The sequence below is a fragment of the Neolamprologus multifasciatus genome, chromosome 15 (genome assembly GCF_963576455.1).
Source record: "Neolamprologus multifasciatus chromosome 15, fNeoMul1.2, whole genome shotgun sequence".
Taxonomy (NCBI): Eukaryota; Metazoa; Chordata; class Actinopteri; order Cichliformes; family Cichlidae; genus Neolamprologus; species Neolamprologus multifasciatus.
The window spans coordinates 36,772,547-36,795,692 of NC_140453.1; the positions used below are offsets into that span (position 1 = coordinate 36,772,547).

Below are 23,146 nucleotides of genomic sequence, written 5' to 3' on the forward strand. Positions count from 1 at the left end.
TTTTCTTTCCCACTGTCGCCAAGTGCTTGCTCATAGGGGGTCATGATTGTAGGGTCTACCTTACAATATCAAGTGCTTTGAGGAGACTGTTGTTGTGATTTGGTGCTGTATAAATAAAACTGAAATTGAACATACAGTTCAATCCAGTATTCATACAATGAATTTGCTCTCTGTCTGCCCATGAAAATGTATCAAGCAATTGTCCAATTACATTTGGGCCTATATGTGTGTTATATATGTGTAATATATAAAAACAGCTGCAACTCCACTTTTTTTTAAGTTAAACCCATAAACTGCTTGATTAAATATTTGCTCCTACTCAAATAATGGCATATATAATAATTGCAAGATATGTGAATGCAGGAAAAAACAAAAAACCAAACACACACACACACACACACACACTTACAAAACACTGGTGAATATTTAATATGAGAACATCTGTTTGTCATTCAAAAAACCTTTCCACAAAATTATCATCATCAGTGTGCATGCAGGAGCTCCAGACATTACATCATGAAAGGCATCAATGTTTTGCACCCCCAACACACATACGTTACAAAAAAAATAAAAATAAAAAAAATCGGGCAGCTGGCTGCAGTGGGTAATTTCAAACTATACACAACACAAACATCTTCAACCACAAACTACACAGTCAATTTCAGTCCACCAATCTCCAAGTTCCACAGGGATAATCAAGACACCCTAACCTGATGTCCTATATCTACTAAACCCAAATGTTCTTTTTTTGTATTTAAAAACATGCTTTACATTTTTCTAGTTAAAAAACAATAGACAACCATGTACAGGTAACAAGTGTTTATAGATGGATGTATAAAAAAAATTTTTTACACGTAGGGCCACCAGTGTGCAGCAGATTTTACTCATTCAAATCCTGAGATTCTGCTTCCAACAGGAAAAAAAAAAAGGAAAAAAAGTGTCAATTATATTTTTCTAACAACACAGCAGGACGCATGTCCTGCAGCTGTTTTAACATCAGGTCAGAGACAGACGATGAAAAGGCCGTGTCCAGGTATATTTTCACCTTGCTCAGTGATTTCAGATTCTGACGGTTGCTGAACCTGACACAGTTGCCTTTGGTGCTCAGGCTGAACGGATGCCTGCACTTTACTGCCTCCGAGACATTCCTCATCAACGGGTGCTCAGATTTATTCGACTGTTCTAGGAATTTTAAGAAGGACATTTCAAATCCCATTGGTTTAAAAGAAGCCAGCGGCACACTCTGCTCAGTCCTCTCGTCCTGCATCACAGCGGGACATGAGGAGACAGCTTCATTGTCCCGGCTGTAAACCACGTCCGCCTTGGTTGGATGTGGAATCTTCTTGCGTTTCACAATTTTTTCAATGTATTTTCGTGGACGCCCTCGCTTGCGTTTGAGTATCACAGAACCATCAGAGATGCCATCATTTGATAATTTGCTGTCAAACAATGCTACAGGGATCCCTGCTGCAGCCCTTCTGCGTAGGATTGGCTTTGAGCATCCATACTCTCTACCCTCCAGGCTGGCGTCTGCAGCCGTCTCGACGTCTGACATGTCTGAGGTGTTGTCAGATTTGGAGTCGTCACTCCTGATTGAGCGACACTTCTGCCGCGGAAACTTTTTGCAGAAGATAAAGTGACTTCTGTGCTGTTCCAGGTACTTTTCTGAAAGTCCGTGGCCAATGTAATGCTTCATTATACTTCGCTCTGACTTCATTACAGACTCGCAGCCTTTGATCATACAGGGGTACTGCAGAGGTAATTTCTTCGTGCACAAAGCGGACGCCTCCAGTTTAGATTTCAGTGAGGGTTTTCCATATTTAACCCAGTGATTGTTCTTTGACTTGCTAGCCCTCTTTGTGTCACTTGCTCTCAAAAACTTTTTATTCGTTTCGATGTTTTCTTTCCCGTTACTTGTCTTAGTAATTTGATAATGCAAAGTCTTTGAAGTCTGTTTTGCGCCATCTTTTATTTGTTGACTGTTTAATTTAGACTGGTGCAGATCCTGATGCTTTTTCATCATATGTCTGATCAGATTTGACTTTGTGGCATATGAACGGTCACAGCCTTCAATTTCACACTTGAAAGAACCATTTAAATGTTCTGGTTTGGCCAGCTTTATATCTTTGTGCTCACCTTTGATGTGAGCTACGTAACTCCTGAAAGCAGTGAAGGATTCCTTACATCCTTGATGGCCACAAGCAAACTTGCCGAGCCTGACGCTGGACAACAGACTGCCGACTTTATCTAGACTAAATTCGTGGAGCTGGACATAATGCTGAAAGAGGTTGGGTACCTGTTGGAAAACACGGGAGCAGTCTTTGACTTGGCATCTGAACTCAGAAACCTGAGGAAACTCTACCTCTGGCTCATCCTCGTGGTCCAGTTCATTCGCAGCCTCAGACTGGTCTTGCTCTTTGTTTACCTCCAGTGCCGACAGGGCAGACTGGTGAACAGCCCTGTAGTGGAGGATCAGATTGTGCTGGATAGTAAAAGCTGCCACGCAACCTTGATGAACACAGCGATATGGTCTGTATGGGCTCATTGCATCACCTAACTTGGGCTTCCTCTCTTTAGTCTTCTTTGTAACATCTATACTTGGCTGAACAATTGAGTGCCTATTGAAAGCTGAATGCTTGTTGGAGGACTGTGGCTCCTTAGCCTGAGCTGTGCCCAAGAGAGCCTGGGTGAGCAAAGGTGACACTGTAGGTAAGGAGTCGCCAACCACTGGATGCTGAACAGGCAAGTTTCTTTGCGGTTCATGTAACCATTGTTCTGCTGCTTTTACTGACGGGAAGGATGTAGTTGAAGTCTGTGCCTGTCTCGAAGGAGTCACTGGTTGGTTATGCGTGTGAGCTGCTTGCAAAGGACAGATCACTGTGGAGCGAATGTCTTGCTGAAACTTGTTATTCGTTATGACTGTGTTAGTGCAGGGCCCCAGCACCTGTGATGAGTAATCCCGTTTTGTGGCATCTTTGAGCGGACACACATGTGTCCCGTTCTCCACTGTCGTGTTGTACCGAGCCTCTGGAGCAGAGTTTATACCCACAGGTTGGTTTTGAATAGCAGCGGACGCAGCATCTTTGGCCAGCCTGCGCTTCAAATCTAAATCCGCAATTTCTTTAGCTGATAATTTGTGAGCTGACTGGTAGTGAGCTCTGAGGTTTGAGTTTCGAGTGAATGCCTTAATACATTTCTGACATTTAAAAGGAGCATATAGGCCATATCGTTTTTTAACCACATTCACCATCTCAATTGTGTAGCTGTGGGTTTTTGAGAGGTGTTTCCACAGTGCTTCACTGGAAATGGAACTAAAGGTGCAGTCCTCCTTCTCACAAGCAAATGGCTTAATCAAGGCTGATGAAATTGATTTACGCGGTTTGACTTTTGCACATTTGGTCTGGTTGTTTGCAGCTTGCTGCACAGAAACATTTGACATTTGATCAGCAACTTCTCTGACCAAGTTGAGCCTTTCAAATGCACTCTGAATTTCGGTCATGTACTGCTGTTGGCTGGCTGACAGTTGGTATGGTTCAGGCTCTGGATCATTTGCCACAATGACTCTGGGACTTGGTACCTCCTGTTGTGGTATAACAGTATCTCTGAAACAAGTAAAACTTTGTGTGTTCAGCAATAGTTCAATTTCATCAGAGGTCTGTGGCATAACTACAGAATTTTCTTCAAAAAATTGTCCTTGACTAATAAAATCTGTGTTTGCATCATTAGACAATGGATTATATCCAGAATTATTGGAAGAGGTACCTGCTGGATCGAGCGATATGGCTTTAGCATCAGTGTTGGAGGAGTTACACATGCTGTTCCGACGCTGCAAGTCGCCAGCCAAAATCTGCTCACGCAGTCTCTTTTTAATGCCTTGGTCAAAAGCTTTTCTCTGCACCTCAATCTGACTGCTACTTATTGCTGCTGAACTAAGCTGATTTTCAGGTATCAGTGTGTGTGTCACTGAGTTTAAATCTGGATCTGGTGTGTGGATATTGTCAGACTGATATCCTTCATTGTGGATCTCCCCAGGAGTCTCGTTTTTAGGGGCAGATCTGGGGAGAGCCGCAGAAGGGTTTTCTGCGAGGATTTGTGAAAACAGTGGGTCTGGGAATTCTGTTCCAGAAAATATATCCATACTTGGCTGAGGATAATGGGCTGAACTGTATGAGCACTCTTGCTTCACCTGAACATTTTCTGTGTGCTGTATTACTGAGCTACCTGTCAAACGCTCACCAGCTCCTAGGGGAACACAGGGGTTTTGGAACATTGTCTGTGGGGTAGTTGTGTGCACAAAGAGATCAGACATGTTGGATTCAGTCATAATTTGTTTAAGAATATCATCATTTGCCTCATTGCTGCCATATGTCTGCAAGTTATTTGGTGGATAATTACGTGTGGGGTAATCTTTTGTAGCTGCTGAAGCTCTTGTTACAGATTGATGATGCTTCTCCTGGTACACAGCAGCAGGGTTATAAGAAAGTTGAGGGGTGCCAACTGTTTGCTCTGAATTAAGATCAAGGAATGATCTTGGCAAATCTGCATTCAGTTCTGAATCACTGTAGGGTTTGCAAGTTGTTCGTTTGGACAAGTGGCCTCCGAGGGATTTAGGACTATCAAACTCTCTAAAACACCTCCGACAAACAAATTTCCCATCCTTAATAATCGCTGGCCATTTAATCCTTTTGTTTTTTCTGCGTCGCACCTCATCTTCGGCGACAATAGGGCCATCTATAGGTAGGACCGTACTACTCTTCTGGATTTCGTTGTTTGCAGAAGGAAAATTCATCTGTAGATGATTTTGCACAGTTTTTGTTTGTTCAGGTATCTTGGCACCAGGGGCTAAACTGCTTTGAATCTGTGATGAATATGATGGACAGGCATCAGTTTGTTCCAACACTTCCTTTGCACCATTCACGTACGAGGGACGAACTGGCTGGGGCCTACTGTTCTGTGATGACTGCAAGGACTCTGCTGGTCTCTCCGTAACTGATCCCATCACAGAACAGGATGGGACACCAAGCGACACAACAGAACTATTAGGAGTCATTTGCAGGTTCGCTTGCAGGCTAGGTGGATAGACTTGAGAAGAACCACAGTTTTGAACTTGTTCACTTCCAGCAACTGGATGCCAACTGTGACTGCCTGAAGCTTGAGGGTGTTCAATTGTGGGATTTCTATTGCTCCCTAACTGAGAGAGAACAATGGGATTCAAAACATTTGCCATTAGCAGCGAACCATTATGGGTGAGGCCTGGTGAAGAAAGCGAGTGCAGGTCAGAATAGTTTAAACTGTTACCCATGTTGGTATAAGGTGATTGGATAACGTTCTGTCTCTGAGCTCCATGAATTGTTACTCTACTGTTTTGCTGGTTCTGAAGCTGCGAGACTGAACTGAGATGCTCCACAGACGATTTGCTCTGTGCTGGAGCATAAGTTGTTTTGATGTTAGTTCGAGCAACTTTCCATTGCTCATAGAAATCTGGGTGAACCGCTTTCATGTGCTTGGTGACACTCCTGTAGGAGCTGTAATGCCTCGGACATGTTTCTAATGCACAGTGAAATCGCTCTCTCTGTTGTGGAGAGTTGTCCGCTCTGTTCCCAGCTAGCTGCTGAGGACTTACTGTTGGAGGGAGTGGCTGCAAAACTGCAGGCTCTACAGAGTTGTGAGGCAGCTGTACTGTTAAGCAGTTGCTAGTAGACGGTGGCTCTTGCTTTACAGGCAAATTTAAGTTAGAGTGGTAATTAACTGAATCAGTATTCTGAATATTAGAGAACATCTGCGGTTGGCTATGTAAGACATTATTTAAACTGCCTTCAAATGAAGGTACAGACTGATTTTGTTGGGGCGCTCTTTGATAATCAGACAAATTATCTCTATATCTTTGAGTTTCAGACAAGCTGGAACAGACAGACTGAATCACAGAATTGCTTAAATTGTGTGTATGAATGCTTGAAAAAGCTGTGTCTTCATGTTCGCTTGTATATTGTTTTAATGTGTCCACAGGTTCTTCTGAAGATGTCAACAAAGTCTCAGTGGGTACCGGCAGCTGTCCACGATCTTGATCAACACTCTCCGTTTCAGTGCTCCAGTTCTCCTGTTGCATTTGCTCAGGGAGTGAAGGGCTGGGTTGCCCATTTTGTAGGGTTTGTTCAGAGGACAGGTTTTCCTCTTCTTGAGTCACATGCCTGTCCTGGTGTAAATCCAGCTGCTGTTGTGAATGGAATACTTTTCCACAGTCCACAACTTTACAGGTAAAAGTTTTATAATGCTGTGCCTCGTGGTCATACAGTTTGAAGGCTGCATTGAAAATTTTTCCACAGTTTGGAAACATGCATTTAGCTTTAAACACAGAATGTGTTTTCCTATGTATTAGGAGCTCAGTGTTGGACAAGAAACTTGCCTTGCAGTTCAACTGTATGCAGATGTAAGGTTTTACACCACAGTGGACCTGCAAGTGATCATTAAGATGAGTGACACTAATGAAGTGGCGACGGCAGTACTGGCAAACAACCTTTTTGCTCTGCATCTCAAGGAAAGTCTTTGCTTCCTCATTATCCCCATGAGCTTTGACATGTGCAATAAGATTTTTGAAAAATTTGAAGCTCCTCCTGCATTTTCCAACAGGGCACATGTTGTCTTCACTACACTCCACATTAAGCCTAGCCACACTGGTCTGACCCTTGTAAGCCAACCCCCCGTTACACCCTGAGGGGTCGCCATTTACAGAAAGATTGTGCTGCGTTTTGGATTCAAAGGCTGCAATAACAGGGGCAGCTGTTTTGGGATTAGCCAGTTTCTTGCTTGTTTTCAGTGCAGTCAGCCTTTCCTTGCACGATTGTTTCACATGTGATGTTACATGGGGAATTAATGTGTCTTTTGAGGTAAATGTCTGAGCACATATTGGGCAGGTGTACATTCCCTTGCTTAGATGAGTCTGTGCGTGTCGTACAATCCGATGGCCGAGAAACTCTTTGTCGCACAGCACACAGTACTGCATGTAGGCCTGCCAGTTTCTGAACCTGGCAGATATAAAACCTTTTTCTCTCAGTTTCTTCATTTCTCTGTTTTTCTGTTTCTTGTCTGTAACATCTTTGAGTTCGTAGGTGCCAGTAACTAAGTGGTCTGGAACATTATTAAACCCCCTTAGGCTCATGACCTCCTCCTCTTCTTCAGGGCTCTCTGTATCATTCAGCAAATCAATCGATGACACTATGGAAGCTTCTTCGCCCATTAGTGCCAAGCAGTGACGCTTTAGCGCTTTCCAATCCCAAAATTCTGGGTCAAATGACCACTGAGTTTTTAACACTAGCAAGAGTTCACATCGCAGCGAGTTGGGAATCAGCAAATCCCCCTCCTCTAGTTTTTGATCAGGTTCATTATAAAGAGTCTCCACAGCATAGTAAGACTCAACAGTGGGTTCTAGGAGGAACTCTGTCAGCTGACAGGCTCGCTTCACTTCCAAGTCAGATGGAAGCAAACAGGAAATTGTTTTACACACAGTGGCTTTACTGTTCCCATCACCTGATTCCATCCGTAGAGCCCTGATGCACATTTCGATGCACACTGGCAGGCCAACACGGTCAATCTGTGAAGGGGACAAACACACACACAAAAAAGCTAAATTATTTTAAGCACGTTTCAACTTATTCTGAACTGCTCTGGCTATATTAATAAAGACCCATTTCATTAAAAAGACGTTATTTGGTTATTAAGTTACTACAATCGAAATGGACAAGACCGGGGAATGGGAAAGAGAAAGACGAAGAAGAGAGAAGTACTCAACAAAAAGACAAAAAGGAAAGAAAACAGAGGAAAAGAGACTAAAAATCCGTGAGGACCACAGTAGGGAAACCACAGCAACAACCAACATAATAAATGTTGAATGCTACCGAGTGGCATACAGTACTAATAATGCATATGTTTAGAGGCAGCAGCCAACCAAAACGGTGTGTGTCTGTGTAACCTGTTGGCTAAGATACAGTGTTGAAAGTTAGGCAGATCTAGTCCTCCTTTGTAGCATTTTTAAGATAATACGTGAGGGCTTATCATTCCAAAGGAATTTAGAGACCTAAACCAGTCTGGTGATGGTTTACTCGGGATCATTGAAAACAAATAAATAATTCTTGGCAAGACCATCATTTTTATTGAAGCGACCCTTCCCATGAAAGATATGGGTAGAAATTTCTATCTAGTGGGATGTAGTTTAATTTAGTTAAATCTGCAAGCTTAGGAGAGACATTAATACCTAAATATTCAATATTTCCAGATAGCAGTGGGCTAGAAGAGGAATTATGGAAGGAGAAATTAATCAGAAGAACTGTAGATTTGAACCAGTTAATCGAATAATCTGAAACTTTTAAAAAAAGAGTTTAATGCAATATCTCAGGGAGAGCGGTTTGTGAGTGTTGGGAAAAAAAGCAACACATCCACATAAAGACAGATTTTATGTTCTACATTCTTACATCTTATGCCCGTAATCACTTTAGCCTGTCTAATTGCTGCTGCTAGTGGTTTGATAAAAATTGCAAACAGTGCAGGGGAGAGTGGGCATCTCTGCCAGGTGACATCTTCCAGCTTCTGCCAGGAGACAGAAGCAGGAAGATGTTTGGTCATTTGTCCTGCCACATGCTGTTGGGGTAGTATTTTGTGCCCAACAACTACGACACGCCGTAATCCCCATTCCACAGAACTTTACACTGGGCACGACACAATCAGACAAGTACCGTTCTCCTGCGACTGCCAAACCCAGACCTGTCTGTTGGATTTCCAGACAAGAAGCGTGAATTCATCACTCAATTAAATTTTATTTATAAAGCGCCAAACCACAACAGCAGTAACCTCAATGTGCTTTATATTCTAAGGTAGACCCCACAATAATAATAAGAAATTATTACCTGAGGATTCAGGGTCACCTGATCCAGCACTAACTATATGCTTTAGCAAAAAGAGAACATGTCTCCACTGTTGTAGAGTCCATTTACATTGCGCTTGTTGATGTAAAGCTTGGATGCAGCTGCTCGGCCATGGAAACCCATTCAATAAAGCTCTCTACATACTATTCTTTCAAACTAATCTGAAGGTCACATTAAGTTTGGAGTTCTGTTCTGACTGACTCTGCAGAAAGTTGGCAACCTCTATGCTGACTGTGATTTTATGTGGCCTACCGCTTCGTGGCAGAGTTGCTGTTGTTCCCAATCACTTCTACTTTGTTACAGTAACAGCTGACAGTGGAATATTTAGTAGCAATGACATTTCACGACTGGACTTGCATTGGATTGCATATGAGACATCCTATCACGATACCAAGCTGGAATTCACTGAGCTTGTGAGAACCACCCGTTCTTTCACAAATGTTTGTAGATGCAGTCAGCATGCCTAAGTGCTTCATTCTACACACGTGATCTGAACACCTGGACTCAATTTAAATGGGTGAGTGAACACTTTTGGCAATATGGTGTGGATAGCTTAAAGGCAAAGGATAACAGTAGCAGTCAATCATTGGGTCCAAATGTTTGAATACACTGAAGCAGATGACTTTCCACTAACCTCTGACTGAATGACCTTGATGAGGAACAGGATGTGGTACACAGTAATCGACAACAAAGACATCTGGCGACATCTGTCAAGAAAGGCCTGCTCTGATGGTTCCAATCGCTTCAGCAGCTTGCTCCAAAACAGTGTGAGTTCCCTGGTTAGAAGACAGACAACTTGCTCAATACTGATTACATCACCAACCCCCTAATAGTACCCAACAATATGGAGGAAAAGAGAAGAAAAAAGTATGCTGATTTTATAACTTTACTTATTTCTTATTTTTCTAAAAAATAAAATAAAATAGTGGTCAGCATCAAATCAGAGAACTTTTCTTCTTACCAAGCACAGTATGTGTCTCCTTGGAGAAGCTGCCGGGTCAGGAAGGCCAAGCATAAGCTGAAAGCTGCATTATCGTCTCCCTCAGACTCTAGGTTGCAAATCATTTCTAATGCATCACGGCAGTCCTCCTTTGAAAGCTTTACAGATAGAAACAACATAACCACATATTGAATCACCCAAGTGATGAAACCAAACGTTCAGTAATTTTGCAACCCTCCAATATCAAAGGTCTCAGAAACTTTTAAATGTTGCCTACCTATTACAAGAAAACATAAGAAGACAACAGCACCAATAGAGTAAGGCCACAAATAAGGCTAGCAGCAAAGTGACATCATGATGTGCTATGTTACCTTTTTAATACCAGGGGAGCTAAGAGCTAAACTCGAGACATTTCAAAATGTTGCTCGACAGCATTCAGTGACTGTAGCTTGAAAATGTGTTTGAAAATACTCAAACTTGAAAGGCTCATACTAGATAGTCACACACACAGGAAACCTTTCACATTATCACAATTTTAATACACTGTTGTAAAAACAGTATTTGCCCTTTTTCCTTTTTTTTTTGGCATATTTGTTACACTTTAGTATCAGACAAAGATAACCTGACTAAATACATAATGCACTTTTATTTATGAATGTAAAAAAAAAAAAAAAATCAAACCTACATGAGCCTGTGTAAAAAAAGCCTTTGCCCTTTGTTGAGGAATTTTGTTCCACCGTTCTTTGCAGAATTGCTTTCATTTTCAGCCACTGAAGGGGTTTTGAGCATGAACTGTCTGTTTAAGGCCATGCCAAATCATCTCAACTGGGCTTACTGTGACTAGATTACTCCAAAACCTGCACTTTATTTTTCTGACTTGGTGTGTTATAGATCATTGTTCTGATACATAACCCAAGTGTGCTTGAGCTGCAGGGAACCAACCAGCTTAAGTTAGTGCTCTCTGTACAACTTTCCCCTTACCTTACACATAAAATCTCAGTTTTCCCACTAAACCTGCTTTTTCAAACAAACCCCCGATTCCTAACACACAAACACAAAGTCCAACAACACAACTGCTGGCCTGTGTAGGATAAACAGCAGATGACAAATGAAACCCTCAGGTTGAAAGTCTATGAAAACATATGAAACTTAACCCGCTACTAAGTGTGACCACAGCACTTTATGCATAATTAAATAACCCAATGAAACTCACCTCTTCCATAAGCTGATTCTGCTCTGCAGTACCACAGAGGCACACAAGATACAGCTGCTTGAAGGATCCGTTCACTTGGAAGGCTGAGGACTGGCAGCAGGTCTTTGCCAGCAGTGCAGCCTTCTCTAGCTTCTTCTCCTTCATCAGCTGCTTCACTCTCATCCCCAACAGTACGATTCCCTCTTGTGCTAGGAATTCCTCAACTGAAACATTCAATATGCATTTTTTAAAAATTCATGTTTAGTATCTTAATTTTTTTTTTTTTTTTTATGGAAGTGCTCAACAATTTTCTTCCCAGTAAAATCTTAAATACAGTATTGCTAATGCCGAGGCTGCATAAAATCTACTTTAAACCCTTTTCACTTATTGTACTTGAAGACGTGCAACATAGGGTCTAACCAGATCCTCTTATTGTGATTAATTGGGCCTCCAGCGACAGTGAGGAATCTTGAAGTCATTTGTAACCAGGAAATGTCCTTTACCTCTCATATTAAACAAAACAGACTACACACTTTCATCTGAGCAATACTGTCAAAATTTGGAGCTTCCTGTCGCAATGACGCAGAAGAAGTAGTCTTACTTCCAGGCTCGACTAATGCACGAGAAGTTGACAACAAGTTCCAAACAGCACTTCCGTCATGCACCTTACAGTGGGGCAAAAAAGTATTTAGTCAGCCACCGATTGTGCAAGTTCCCCCACTTAAAATGATGACAGAGGTCAGTAATTTGCACCAGAGGTACACTTCAACTGTGAGAGACAGAATGTGAAAAAAAAATCCATGAATTCACATGGTAGGATTTGTAAAGAATTTATTCGTAAATCAGGGTGGAAAATAAGTATTTGGTCACCTCAAACAAGGAAAATCCCTGGCTCTCACAGACCTGTAACGTCTTCTGTAAGAAGCTTTTCTGTCCCCCACTCGTTACCTGTATGAATGGCACCTGTTTGACCTCATCATCTGTATAAAAGACACCTGTCCACAGCCTCAACCAGTCAGACTCCAAACTCCGCCATGGCCAAGACCAAAGAGCTTTCGAAGGACACCAGGAAAAGAATTGTAGACCTGCACCAGACTGGGAAGAGTGAATCTACAATAGGCAAGCAGCTTGGTGTGAAAAAATCAACTGTGGGAGCAATCATCAGAAAATGGAAGACATACAAGACCACTGATAATCTCCCTCGATCTGGGGCTCCACGCAAGATCTCATCCCGTGGGGTCAAAATGATCATGAGAACGGTGAGCAAAGATCCCAGAACCACACGGGGGGACCTGGTGAATGACCTGCAGAGAGCTGGGACCAAAGTAACAAAGGTCACCATCAGTAACACACTACAACGGCAGGGAATCAAATCCCGCAGTGCCAGACGTGTTCCGCTGCTGAAGCCAGTGCATGTCCAGGCCCGTCTGAAGTTTGCCAGAGAGCACATGGATGATACAGCAGAGGATTGGGAGAATGTCATGTGGTCAGATGAAACCAAAGTAGAACTTTTTGGTATAAACTCAACTCGTCGTGTTTGGAGGAAGAAGAATACTGAGTTGCATCCCAAGAACACCATACCTACTGTGAAGCATGGGGGTGGAAACATCATGCTATGGGGCTGTTTTTCTGCCAAGGGGACAGGACGACTGATCCGTGTTAAGGACAGAATGAATGGGGCCAAGTATCGTGAGATTTTGAGCCAAAACCTCCTTCCATCAGTGAGAACTTTGAAGATGAAACGAGGCTGGGTCTTCCAACATGACAATGATCCAAAACACACCGCCCAGGCAACAAAGGAGTGGCTCCGTAAGAAGCATTTGAAAGTCCTGGAGTGGCCTAGCCAGTCTCCAGACCTCAACCCCATAGAAAATCTGTGGCGGGAGTTGAAAGTCCGTGTTGCTCGGCGACAGCCCCAAAACATCACTGCTCTTGAGAAGATCTGCATGGAGGAATGGGCCAAAATACCAGCTACTGTGTGTGCAAACCTGGTAAAGACCTATAGTAAACGTTTGACTTCTGTTATTGCCAACAAAGGTTATGTTACAAAGTATTGAGTTGTATTTTTGTTATTGACCAAATACTTATTTTCCACCCTGATTTATGAATAAATTCTTTACAAATCCTACCATGTGAATTCATGGATTTTTTTTCACATTCTGTCTCTCACAGTTGAAGTGTACCTCTGGTGCAAATTACTGACCTCTGTCATCATTTTAAGTGGGGGAACTTGCACAATCGGTGGCTGACTAAATACTTTTTTGCCCCACTGTATGTATGGAGAGATTTCGAGCACAGGACAGGAGGTAGAGTATTCACCTGTTCTTTTAAGATCATACTTCAATTTTCTTTTTGGTGAAGCTTATTGTTTGGAGTTAGTGAAGCACCAGTCACTAACTTAAGTCTAATCTCTGCTGTGCTTACGTTGTTGCAATAAATGGCTGCCCCTCGCTGGGCTTGGATCTGATGATTTGAAGTTACTCAAATTACTGAATTCTCCAGAGGAACCCACCTGAGGGATTAATAAAGTTTTATCTACTCTTTAATTTGAATTGAAAAATAAGAACTGAGGTTGTGAACTTCAATTTTTACTGTTCAATCACTGCTCCAAACATATTTAGCAGGAAACATTTTGTTATTCCTTCTCTGACATTTTGTTACTTTTTTTAAATTTAACCTGCAGTGTTAATCACTCTGACCATTATTTCAGTTCTATAAAGCACACTATGGCTATGTTCACACTGCAGGTCTTAATGCTCAATTCCGATTTTTTTTTGATCAAATCCGATTTTTTTGTCTGCTTGTTCACACTACAAATAAAATGCGACAGCAAACGTGCTCTAGTGTGAACGCTGCATGCGCAAAAGAAGACGTCACACACAACGCGCTCCGTTTACACCCAGACCAGACAATATTGTTTGACTGATGGCCCTTAATATAAAGATTTCGGATTTTACATTTCCCAATTTTTGCTTTAAGTTATTGTGTTATTTACATAATGGTAAATATTTCATGGTATGAAATATTTATTTACATAATAATGTAAATAACCTAATAATTATCCTTATTGCTGTTTTAGAGAGGAGCGGTGCTTCAAAGAATAGTTGCAGATTTCTGTCAGAATCTGCAGATTATACAGTACAAATAAAATGTTCACGTTTCTCCAACTTTGTCTTCCCAACAGTTTCACTGACATCTACACTGGATGGCCAGGAAGCGTTCGCAATGTCTTCTCAGGCGCTTCTCCGGCGCTGATAATTGGCGTCTGTCTTGTGTCAGTGACGTAAAAGACGGATTTAATGCGACATGACCGTTCAAACAGCAGTTGCTTTCTAAAACATCGGATATGTATCAGATTCAGTACCACATACGAAAGTGACCCAGATCGGATTTGAAAAAATAAATAAATAAATAAATAAATAAATAAATCGGATTTGATGCGCTTTCGCCTGCAGTGTGAACGTAGCTTATGTTTTCAAAGGTGCTGCACAAAGCACATTATTGTTATTTTTTACTAGCATTTAATTAAAAGCACAGGATCTTTCCAAATAACAACACAATGTGAAAAAGAGGCCTGCACTCACCTTGTTCTGTAGGAAGGTTTTCATTGGACAGAAGGCCTTGCAGCGTCCTGTTGGACCAAACACCGTCATACTTGCCCAAAGCAGACAACGGGGACAGCTGAGCGATTCCATTCTGTTTAAGATTGCTGTGAGCAAACTGTACACAACAGGAAAACTCCATGAGGTCTGAATGTGAGTAGCAAAAGCATGCTTATTAAGTCCAGCTTAGAGCCGACATTTTGAATACTTTACTTGGAAAGCTGAAATCTTCTTTACCTGAACACATGACTTCAACTCGTTCCATACGGCATGTGGAATATCCTTCAGTGAGAGTAAAAGCTCGAGGAAACTCCTGTAGACCGAACCACAGAAACAGCAAACTGACCTCTGATGGACTGATTTTACAGGAAAATGTGTAACTCAACGTTGTTACAGGACAGCATGCAACAAACGTTCCATGAATGTAAAGTCTGTATCTGCAGTTATACTTACAGTGAGAGTCTCTCAACTACAAGAGAAACATTTTCACACTGCAGAGAGAGGTATGGAGAGGCATGGGCATAATTCACCAGGGCCACCGTGTACACTTTCACCAGAGGCAAAGGCTCCTCCTCCACCCTCCACCGACCTGCATACTCCAACAATGTCTGCAAGGGGAACCAAAGTCACTCACTTAGCAACAATGAAAAACAAAACAAAAAAACAAAAAACAAACAACAAAAAAAAAAAACATACCAGCAGTTTGGAAACAGGCAGTCCATTCGCTAAAGTTTAATCCTAATTGTGTGAGGCAGTCACACTATAGTGATCCTGTTTCTCTTTATTCTTCTACCTTATTCTAGTTGCTCAGACCTTGGTTGGTTAACTACTCCCTCAGTTTTCATCCGATTTTCACCATTCAAACTTTAAACAGTTCTGCTCCTTCTGCTAATGCCTGCTATATCTTATGGTGCTCATAACTTTTATACTTTTTGAGATATTAAGCTTTTTATGCCATTTTTTGGCCCATTTTGTTGAATGGGACCACATTATCAGTGTGATCACCAGCTTTGCTTGCCAGGCTGAGCCATGTTTTAGCTCAGTGAGCAGCCGTTCTCAGAGCAGGAGGCCCGGGTTCGAATCCCGCTTATGACAAAAATTTCAGTTAGCAGTTCAACTGTTTTAACTCTTTTCAACACAAATTTCAGCTTTTTCACCTCTTTTCAGCAGAATATTAAGTTTTTCACTACTTTTCAGCACAAATTCTGGCTTCTTCAATCGTTTTCAGCACAAACTTCAGCTTCTTTACCTCTTTTCAGCACAAATTCTGGCTTCTTCAATTGTTTTCAGCGCAAAGTTCTGCTTCTTAACCTCTTTTCAGCACAAATCTCAGCCTCTTCAACTCTATTCTGCACAAATTTCAGTTTCTTCACCTCTTTTCAGCAAATTTCAGCTTCCGCTCCACAGTGCACATTTTTTTCTCTCATCATATCTTTGTTTTGGACCAGAACTGGTTTGGCTCAGTGAGTTGAGCAGCTGCCATGAGACGCGGCGGTAAAGGTTCGAATCCTACCTGTGACGGTTGCCACACATCTTCCTGGCTTGCATGCACTCTGCTTCCTTGACACTCTTCAGTGCACCCTTTTACATACAGCCATCTTCAGCAAGCACTTCTGCTTCTACACCTCTTTTCAGCAGACAATTCTGCTTTTCATTCTGCTTTTCAGCAGACAATTCTGCTTTTCAGCAGACAATTCTGCTTTTCAGCAGACAATTCTGCTTTTCAGCTGTTTTCAGCAGATTCCACTACACAGATTTCACATTGCATTTTCGCAGGAAATGCAACTTTTTCTAGTGACAATAATATTACAACAGGTGTTTAAATAAAGTATTCCTCATCTTCCCGTCTCATTTTCCTGCAGGGAAGACAGGCAGGCTTCAGGATAACAGCCCAAAAGCCTGCCTGTCACAGACAATGTGATAGAGGAACCTTGAAACGAGAGTTAAACAAAACAAAAAGATTTCTGACATGATGACAGGCTTCCATCCTTATGTACAACAACAGGCAACAGTGCAAACCACTGAGCGACCAGCAGCACTTGTTATTGTAATCAACTGCTTCAGTAAAATCCAATTTTAGTGTACTCATTTCACAGAATACACTAAGACTGTGTGATATGACCAAAATCTCATATCCCGATATTAAGACATCTATCGTCCGATAACGATATAAATCACAAAAATGTAACATTTTCTGTAAATTCTGTGAATCTCGGGCAGCTCGACTTGCGTGAAGTGTTTCCAGCTGGGCGTCATGGACCTGGAGTCGAGTGTTTTAACCGATGCATGAAACTATACATTTTTAGACACAAGTTGTAAGGGCCGCCGTTTTCTTTGTATTTATTACACGGCGTGCTGCGGGAAAAAGCCTGTTCTAACGTTTGAGTCTTGGTTTATTTTTTAGCACGTGACGGCTCTTTTTTTTGCTTCTCATCCGTAAACACTCTGCATCTTTCACGTGATTCAGTTTATTTTGAAAAGTCTCAACAGGATCTTGAGCTTTATTGTGAAAGGTTTATGTGGAACAAGTGGACACGTGTTGGTTTTACCGTCGTTGTTGCTAACGACAACACATAAAAACAGGCGCTTGTCTGTCTGTAGTGTGGACAACAGTTTATTTTGCAACACCACGAAACAAACGATAGCGTAAAATGAAACGATAGACGTTTTTATATCGTCATCCGATATATCGTTATATCGAACAGCCCTAGAATACACATTTAAGTTTAGAGGTTTTACTAGTTTTACAAATGATTTAGATCATGATCTCACAGCTAGCTGCAATAAAATAAGAAAAACATTTTATTAAATGAATGTAAAAGTAGAAAAGTTCGAACTTATCATCTCATCCACATCGGCCTACAGCCTTTCTGTCACCTCAGTCTGCAGCGCTTTCCCTGTGCAGCTCTGCTTTCAGGCCAGAAAGCATCTGAATTTTATATAGCAAAGTTTGACAGCACCAACAAGGTGATTCACAGATAGCTACTGAGAAAAACTTGGTATGCCTTGTGTTCAAAGGGGGTATCTTTGCTGTAGGGACCTTCACAGCAGCAACAACTCATTACTGACTAGCTGACAAAGCTTTGTTAAATAAACAAGCTGTGGCTGTTCTTGACCAGTAGTTTTTATAGACACTATTTAGGTCTATTAAAGGTAGGGCTGCTCAATTAATCGAATTTTAATCTCAATTACGATCTGGGCTTTCAACGATCATTAAAAATGACTGAGCCGATTATTAGCCCCTCCCTCGTGCTTTACTCTCGCGCTGCTCCGTGTGGCAAATCGAGCGCACCTTTCTGCATTTCGAACACGTGTCACAACAATTAAGAGGACCCGAGGGAAGCTCGGAAAGCCAAGCAGAAGTTATTTGGAGAGGAGAGTGACTGCCTTTGGTTGAAAAGAGGTAAAAAAAACTTCAGTGGTGTGGAAACATTATGGGTTCGCGGAGTCAGACGTGGATCAAGTAGACATAGTGTGTAAACTTTGCTACAGTGTCGTAGCTGCACCACAGAGCAACACTGCAAAGTTCACTAAACATAGATGTTTACATTTTTCATTTATTTTTTATATTGCAAACATTTGCACTGTTATCAGTATTTGCACACTATTTTATATTATTTTTTGACAATCTTTAAAGTCATTATTCAATACATTGTTATTGTTAAATAAATATCGTCAAATAATCGAGATCTCAATTTCAGTGAAAATAATCGTGATTATCATTTTTGCCATAATCGAGCAGCCCTAATTAAAGGTCTAGTGTTGACCACAGAAAGAGACATACTGTGACAGTATCATAATTTGTGAAAAACCTCTGCTTGCAACTGGAGGTTAAAAAATGGGTTCAATTCATTCAGATTTTTTTGTATTCAAAGTAGAAAAAAAACATTTAAAAGTTGATTTGAGTTAGTACACCAGTGCAATTTTAGGCACGATCTGGTTGAAAATAACAGTTTTTAGAGGTCATTTAAACATTTCCTGTATCATGAGATAGCCCTACAGTGAATGAGTGAGTTTGTGTCTGTAAGCCTTTAAAGTAGAAAAGCCAGCATATCAGGATTCTGAAGTTTACCCTTTTCTCTGATCAACATTTTGTGCTGCTGAAAACAGACTTTATGATGGTGTAGATTAGGGCTGGGCCATATCATACCGTTCACGGTAATACCAGTATAATGTTGGGCAACGACAAGGAAATGAAATATTGCGATAGAATATGGGTAAAAAGCGCATGCGCAGTGCCTTTGTTTTCATACGCACATGGCGAAAAAGACACGGCGGTGACGGAGAATGAGAAGGGCGAAAGCGGATCGTTGAATGAAACGGATGAACCAGAATTGGTTTGTAAAAATGCTGCAACTTCAGTTGTGTGGAACTGGTTTAGCTTTGGTCCGTCAGATACACAACAAAGCACTATTTTTTGGTAGAGCATGCTAGCGGGCCATCGTTATTACCGCGTTTTTTGGAAAATACGGCACACTTCAAATCAATCCTTTGATTTTCCTGAAAATCGACAGTGCCCCTTATAATCCCGTGTGCCTTATGTTTGAATTCTGGTTGTGTTTACTGACCTTGAAATGATTTTATGTCGAAAATCTGTCAAATGTTTTAGTACAACTTTGCTAAGCTACGAACCCGCACCGCTTGATGGATTGACGGAGCATTACGGCTATCGTAGGCAGGAGCCTCGCGGAGTGATACGTACTGTGCTTCAACATAATATTACCGTATTGTGTGTGTATAAGCTTTTGTGGATATCATACATGGTTATGCTGAGGATATGTCGGCCAATTTCCACTGGAAATGCCTTTTGGTTAAACTGACAGCAAGGAATTTGCATTTGCACTGTTAAATTTTTATATAACTTTAATGCACATAAAAAAACAGTTGCTTGTTTAAGTGAAAATACATAGATTTTTTTTTTTTGCACTAATAAAATTGTGGAGTTGTAAAGTATTTTGTCTAGTGTCAATTATATCGTCATTTATATCGCTATTGCAAATTTTCAAATCTATATCGTGATAAATATTTTTGGTCATATCGCCCTGCTCTAGTGTAGATGTCAATAATAATTCATTGTCCAAAATAACAACCCTCAGGTCAAAGGCTCACAGTTTTACAAGTGGCTTATGAAAAAAATGTTTGTCATATTTTAAATATGAATGCAATTTAATTAACAAAATGCATTATTTCAGTTTTAATCTGAAATATTTAACAGAACTTTCAAATAATATGATCTAGTACAGCGGTCCCCAACCCCTGTACCGGTCCGTGAGTCGTTTGGTACCGTGCCGCAAGAGTTCAGGCTTGGGTGTGAAATTTCTGGTTTTCAAGGTTTGTTTTTATCGTTAACTCCGTTTCCCTGGGTCTTTTCCCATGTGTTATGAATAAATCATCTTTTTTTGGGTACCGGTACTGGTTTTATTTTGTTGTATTTATCAACTTCTGGAGTCTTACAGCAGATTTTTTTTCGGTATAAAACAATTGGCAGTGGATGGAGCAGCTACAAAGATTGCTTTTCTTCACATCAGACTTTACTCCGGGATACCCTCTAGTTTTTTTCCCAGTTTATACTGCAGGTATGTTTTTAGTTGTAAATGTGGGTTTCCATGGTGACAATGGCACGCTGCAGAGCTGTGCTTTAAACAAAGCATCAAAGCAAAGCAAAAAATTGTATTGACAACTTTTTTATAATCCAATTGCTCAATGAACTGCTGCAGCCATATATCCTACACAATATACTGCTTATAGAAACCTCAACCTCTTTGTTTTAACAAACGAAAAGCAGCACAATTAACTATCACTTGGGATTTTCCTAACCCGATGCGGTTAGTGGATGCTAAGGCTGTTTTTAGATAGGTATAGCAGTCGGTACGCAATCGGCTCGATGTCCTACATTCTTGTTTTGTTTGTGTCACATACAGAGGTGGCACTGAGACACTGAGGCACTGCAGACGAGCACACTGCTCTCCGTCTGCAGACATATGTGGGACCATAAGTTTGGCCTGAGTCATTCCTGTTAAGGACCTTTTACATGTCTGTATGTAACTGTTTTGTGCCCACTCCACACGTACTAGATGCGCCTGCTCCATGTCATTCAGAAGGATGTATCTCTCATACATAAAAAAAGAAAGCTTTGGAACTATTCCCATTAGTGAAGAGTGTGTTCTTTCTACAACACTGATTCCCTCCCGAGGTTGCGTTATGACACAAGTTTATGTGCCTAAAGTCCACATGACATCATGTGGTTGGTTGGTTGTGGCTAATAGACTTACTAACACTAAAAAGTTTAGGGGACCACTTTTCTACTACCCACAATGAGTTTTATGTTAATTCAATTGTATTTATACATCGCCAAATCACAACAACAGTCGCCTCATTGAGCTATATATTGTAAGGCAGACCCTACAATAGTACAACAGCAAAAACCCCAGCAATCATATGACTCTGGTGACAGTGGGGGGAAGAACTCCCTTGTAACAGGAAGAAACCTCCAGCACAACCAGGCTCAGGGAGGGACTTTTAAAAGCAGCTACCCAAACAAAGTAGTGCCGCTTACTGCTAAAGACACAGATAGGATATATTTTCCACTTTCACTTAGTTTGAAGATAAAACTCATTATTCCAGCCAGGGGCAGCACTAGAGTGAGCCCCTTGACTAACTGAATTTTAGTGTCCTTACTTTCCTCTCAGTTATTGATTCTGTCACTGGTTAGCTGACACGTGATAAAACTGATTAGGTTAATCAAGTATCTGCAAAAGCATTTCTATTCATCACCATCAGCAGCCTGACTTCACAGGCACTTCCTGACGTAACCACTGTACTCAAGACAAGGCGAACACACTGAAGACCACCACCACAATGAGCCCGAGGATACTCCGCGTAGAGTCCCCATCCCCGCTCTCTCACGCTCTCAAAACGACAAGCACACCTCTGTAGACTCCACCCGATGCACAAGCTCACAAACGGTCACTGGACAGGCTCCAAGGGAGACTGCTGGTAATTTATGCTGCATTGTCTTCAGCGTGCAACTGAGACAGAAAACGACGTGCCCCCTTCTGCAGGCGGGCGTTCCGTTCCGCACGTACACAGCAGAAATCCATCGCGGGATTAACTGACAACTCCTTTCTTTTCCCAGGTGAAATCGTACCAAATGTGCTGCAGCTCCTGAAATCCAGCCGAACGGAAATTTGCTGGCCTTAGGGCTGTTACCGAGAGACAGGCAACCAACTTACGCTCACGTGCACGAGCATGTAGCCAAACATACAAGGGTAAAGAACTGATGCTAGGCACCCATATCCGCCAGACACGCTAAGTGTATCAATGTAATGGAAGCCACCGTAAATAAAACAAGTCATTTTATTATTGCTGGTATAGGTCAATTTACCTGAACGACTCTTAACACCAACATTGCCAAAGGTAATTACCTCATGCAGACACAGCTTTAAGCTAACGTTTGTTTCAGATGCTCAACATTTAAGCTGAAGTTTACGAGCCTGTGTGTATTCACCAACCTGTGACTACTAGACACGCTTATATTCTGGACATAGACAAAACAACAACAACTAGCGAGTGCTTCCAAGAACTACTCAGTTTTGAAAGCAGGGCTTTCTCTGGAATATCAGTATGTGTGTAGCGTTGTTATCAATGCTAGCTGATTAGCTTGTTTGCTTAAGCGTAAAGAAAAGCAACTCACCCCACAAAACTCTTGACAATACTTCGAAGATGATTCTTCTGGAGAGTCGATGCTTTCTCTACTCAAGATTTCTTGCAATTCTTGCAAACGTTTTTTAAGTTCCTCAGTCGTTTCACTGATACCAATGGCAGGACTACGATCCTGTTCGGCCTCCTCGTCCGCCATCTTCACACCCAGCTTCTGCGCGTAACCACTTCTACGTAATCACGTAAGCACACATTTTACGAGTTTACGTCATCCCCCCCCCCCCCCCCCCCCCGTCGTGCCGACAGCACGTACAGAGAATTTCAGCTTTGTTGTTGTGATGGCAGCTTGTCATGTGAGTTCCTGCTACTTAGCGAAAATTAGTTTGCGAGAGTAGGTTCAAATAACAGATAAAACACCCTCAAAATCTCTGATTTTGTCAAGCCAGACTCACTGTGGAGTTTGTTTCTTCTTTTTCTTTTGGCTGCTTCATTAAGAGGTTAAACCAGTACATCATATGCCTCCATCTCATCCTATCCCTAATACCGTCCTCTGTCGCTCTGATCCTCCTGCATTAAATCCATAAATCTTCTATGAAGTTCCTCGTTTCTTCCTTCCATCTTCAATATCCTTTGTCCAATACTTATACACTATGAGTTGGCTGCAGTTCAGGAAGTAGAGCATGTCAGCTACTAATCAAATGGTCAGTGGTTCAATTCCTGGCTGCTCCAGTCTGCATATCCTTGGGCATGATACCTCTTGAAATATTGCTCTTTATTTGCAAAACAGGATATCAGTCCTTTTCGACTTTCCCTTAAGATTTCTTTTTGAAAGATGAAT

The 23,146-nt window shown here is 41.5% G+C and overlaps 2 protein-coding genes and 2 long non-coding RNA genes across 4 annotated transcripts in view; 2 read left to right on the forward strand and 2 right to left on the reverse strand.

Annotated features, from left to right (window-relative positions):
• LOC146502680 (uncharacterized) overlaps positions 1 to 154 on the forward strand; it is a 3,318-nt gene extending 3,164 nt beyond the window's left edge. Inside the window, exon 2 of the mRNA XM_085132761.1 lies at positions 1 to 154. This exon is cut by the window's left edge and continues 2,294 nt beyond it. The gene's annotated coding sequence lies outside the window, so the exon portion shown is untranslated.
• LOC146502667 (uncharacterized) overlaps positions 1 to 18,323 on the forward strand; it is a 264,594-nt gene extending 246,271 nt beyond the window's left edge. Inside the window, exon 2 of the long non-coding RNA XR_014869334.1 lies at positions 18,010 to 18,323. This is a non-coding gene — a long non-coding RNA (uncharacterized LOC146502667). The remainder of the gene's footprint in view (positions 1 to 18,009) is intronic.
• znf292b (zinc finger protein 292b) lies at positions 406 to 23,110 on the reverse strand. Its single transcript, XM_085132757.1, has 8 exons — positions 22,343 to 23,110; positions 15,103 to 15,257; positions 14,887 to 14,962; positions 14,632 to 14,767; positions 11,069 to 11,271; positions 9,877 to 10,013; positions 9,550 to 9,691; positions 406 to 7,588 (listed from the first exon to the last, which is right to left on the reverse strand). The coding sequence occupies exons 1-8, from the start codon at positions 22,505 to 22,507 to the stop codon at positions 941 to 943; spliced, it is 7,662 nt and encodes a 2,553-aa protein (XP_084988883.1). The 5' UTR covers positions 22,508 to 23,110; the 3' UTR covers positions 406 to 940.
• Positions 11,374 to 14,625, reverse strand: LOC146502682 (uncharacterized). Its single transcript, XR_014869332.1, has 2 exons — positions 13,318 to 14,625; positions 11,374 to 11,712 (listed from the first exon to the last, which is right to left on the reverse strand). It is a non-coding gene; the product is annotated as an uncharacterized LOC146502682 (long non-coding RNA).
• Positions 23,111 to 23,146: the final 36 nt, after the last annotated feature.

Bases quoted from the DNA above. Each gene is read 5' to 3' on its own strand.
- znf292b (XM_085132757.1), bottom strand. From the start codon at position 22,507: ATGGCGGACGAGGAGGCCGAACAGGATCGTAGTCCTGCCATTGGTATC. The intron at 14,963-15,102 runs GTAAGTATAACT...TTCGGTCTACAG, and splicing joins GTAGTTGAGAGACTCTCACT to GAGTTTCCTCGAGCTTTTAC. The intron at 11,272-14,631 runs GTGAGTGCAGGC...TGAATGTTTCAG, and splicing joins AAACCTTCCTACAGAACAAG to TTGAGGAATTCCTAGCACAA.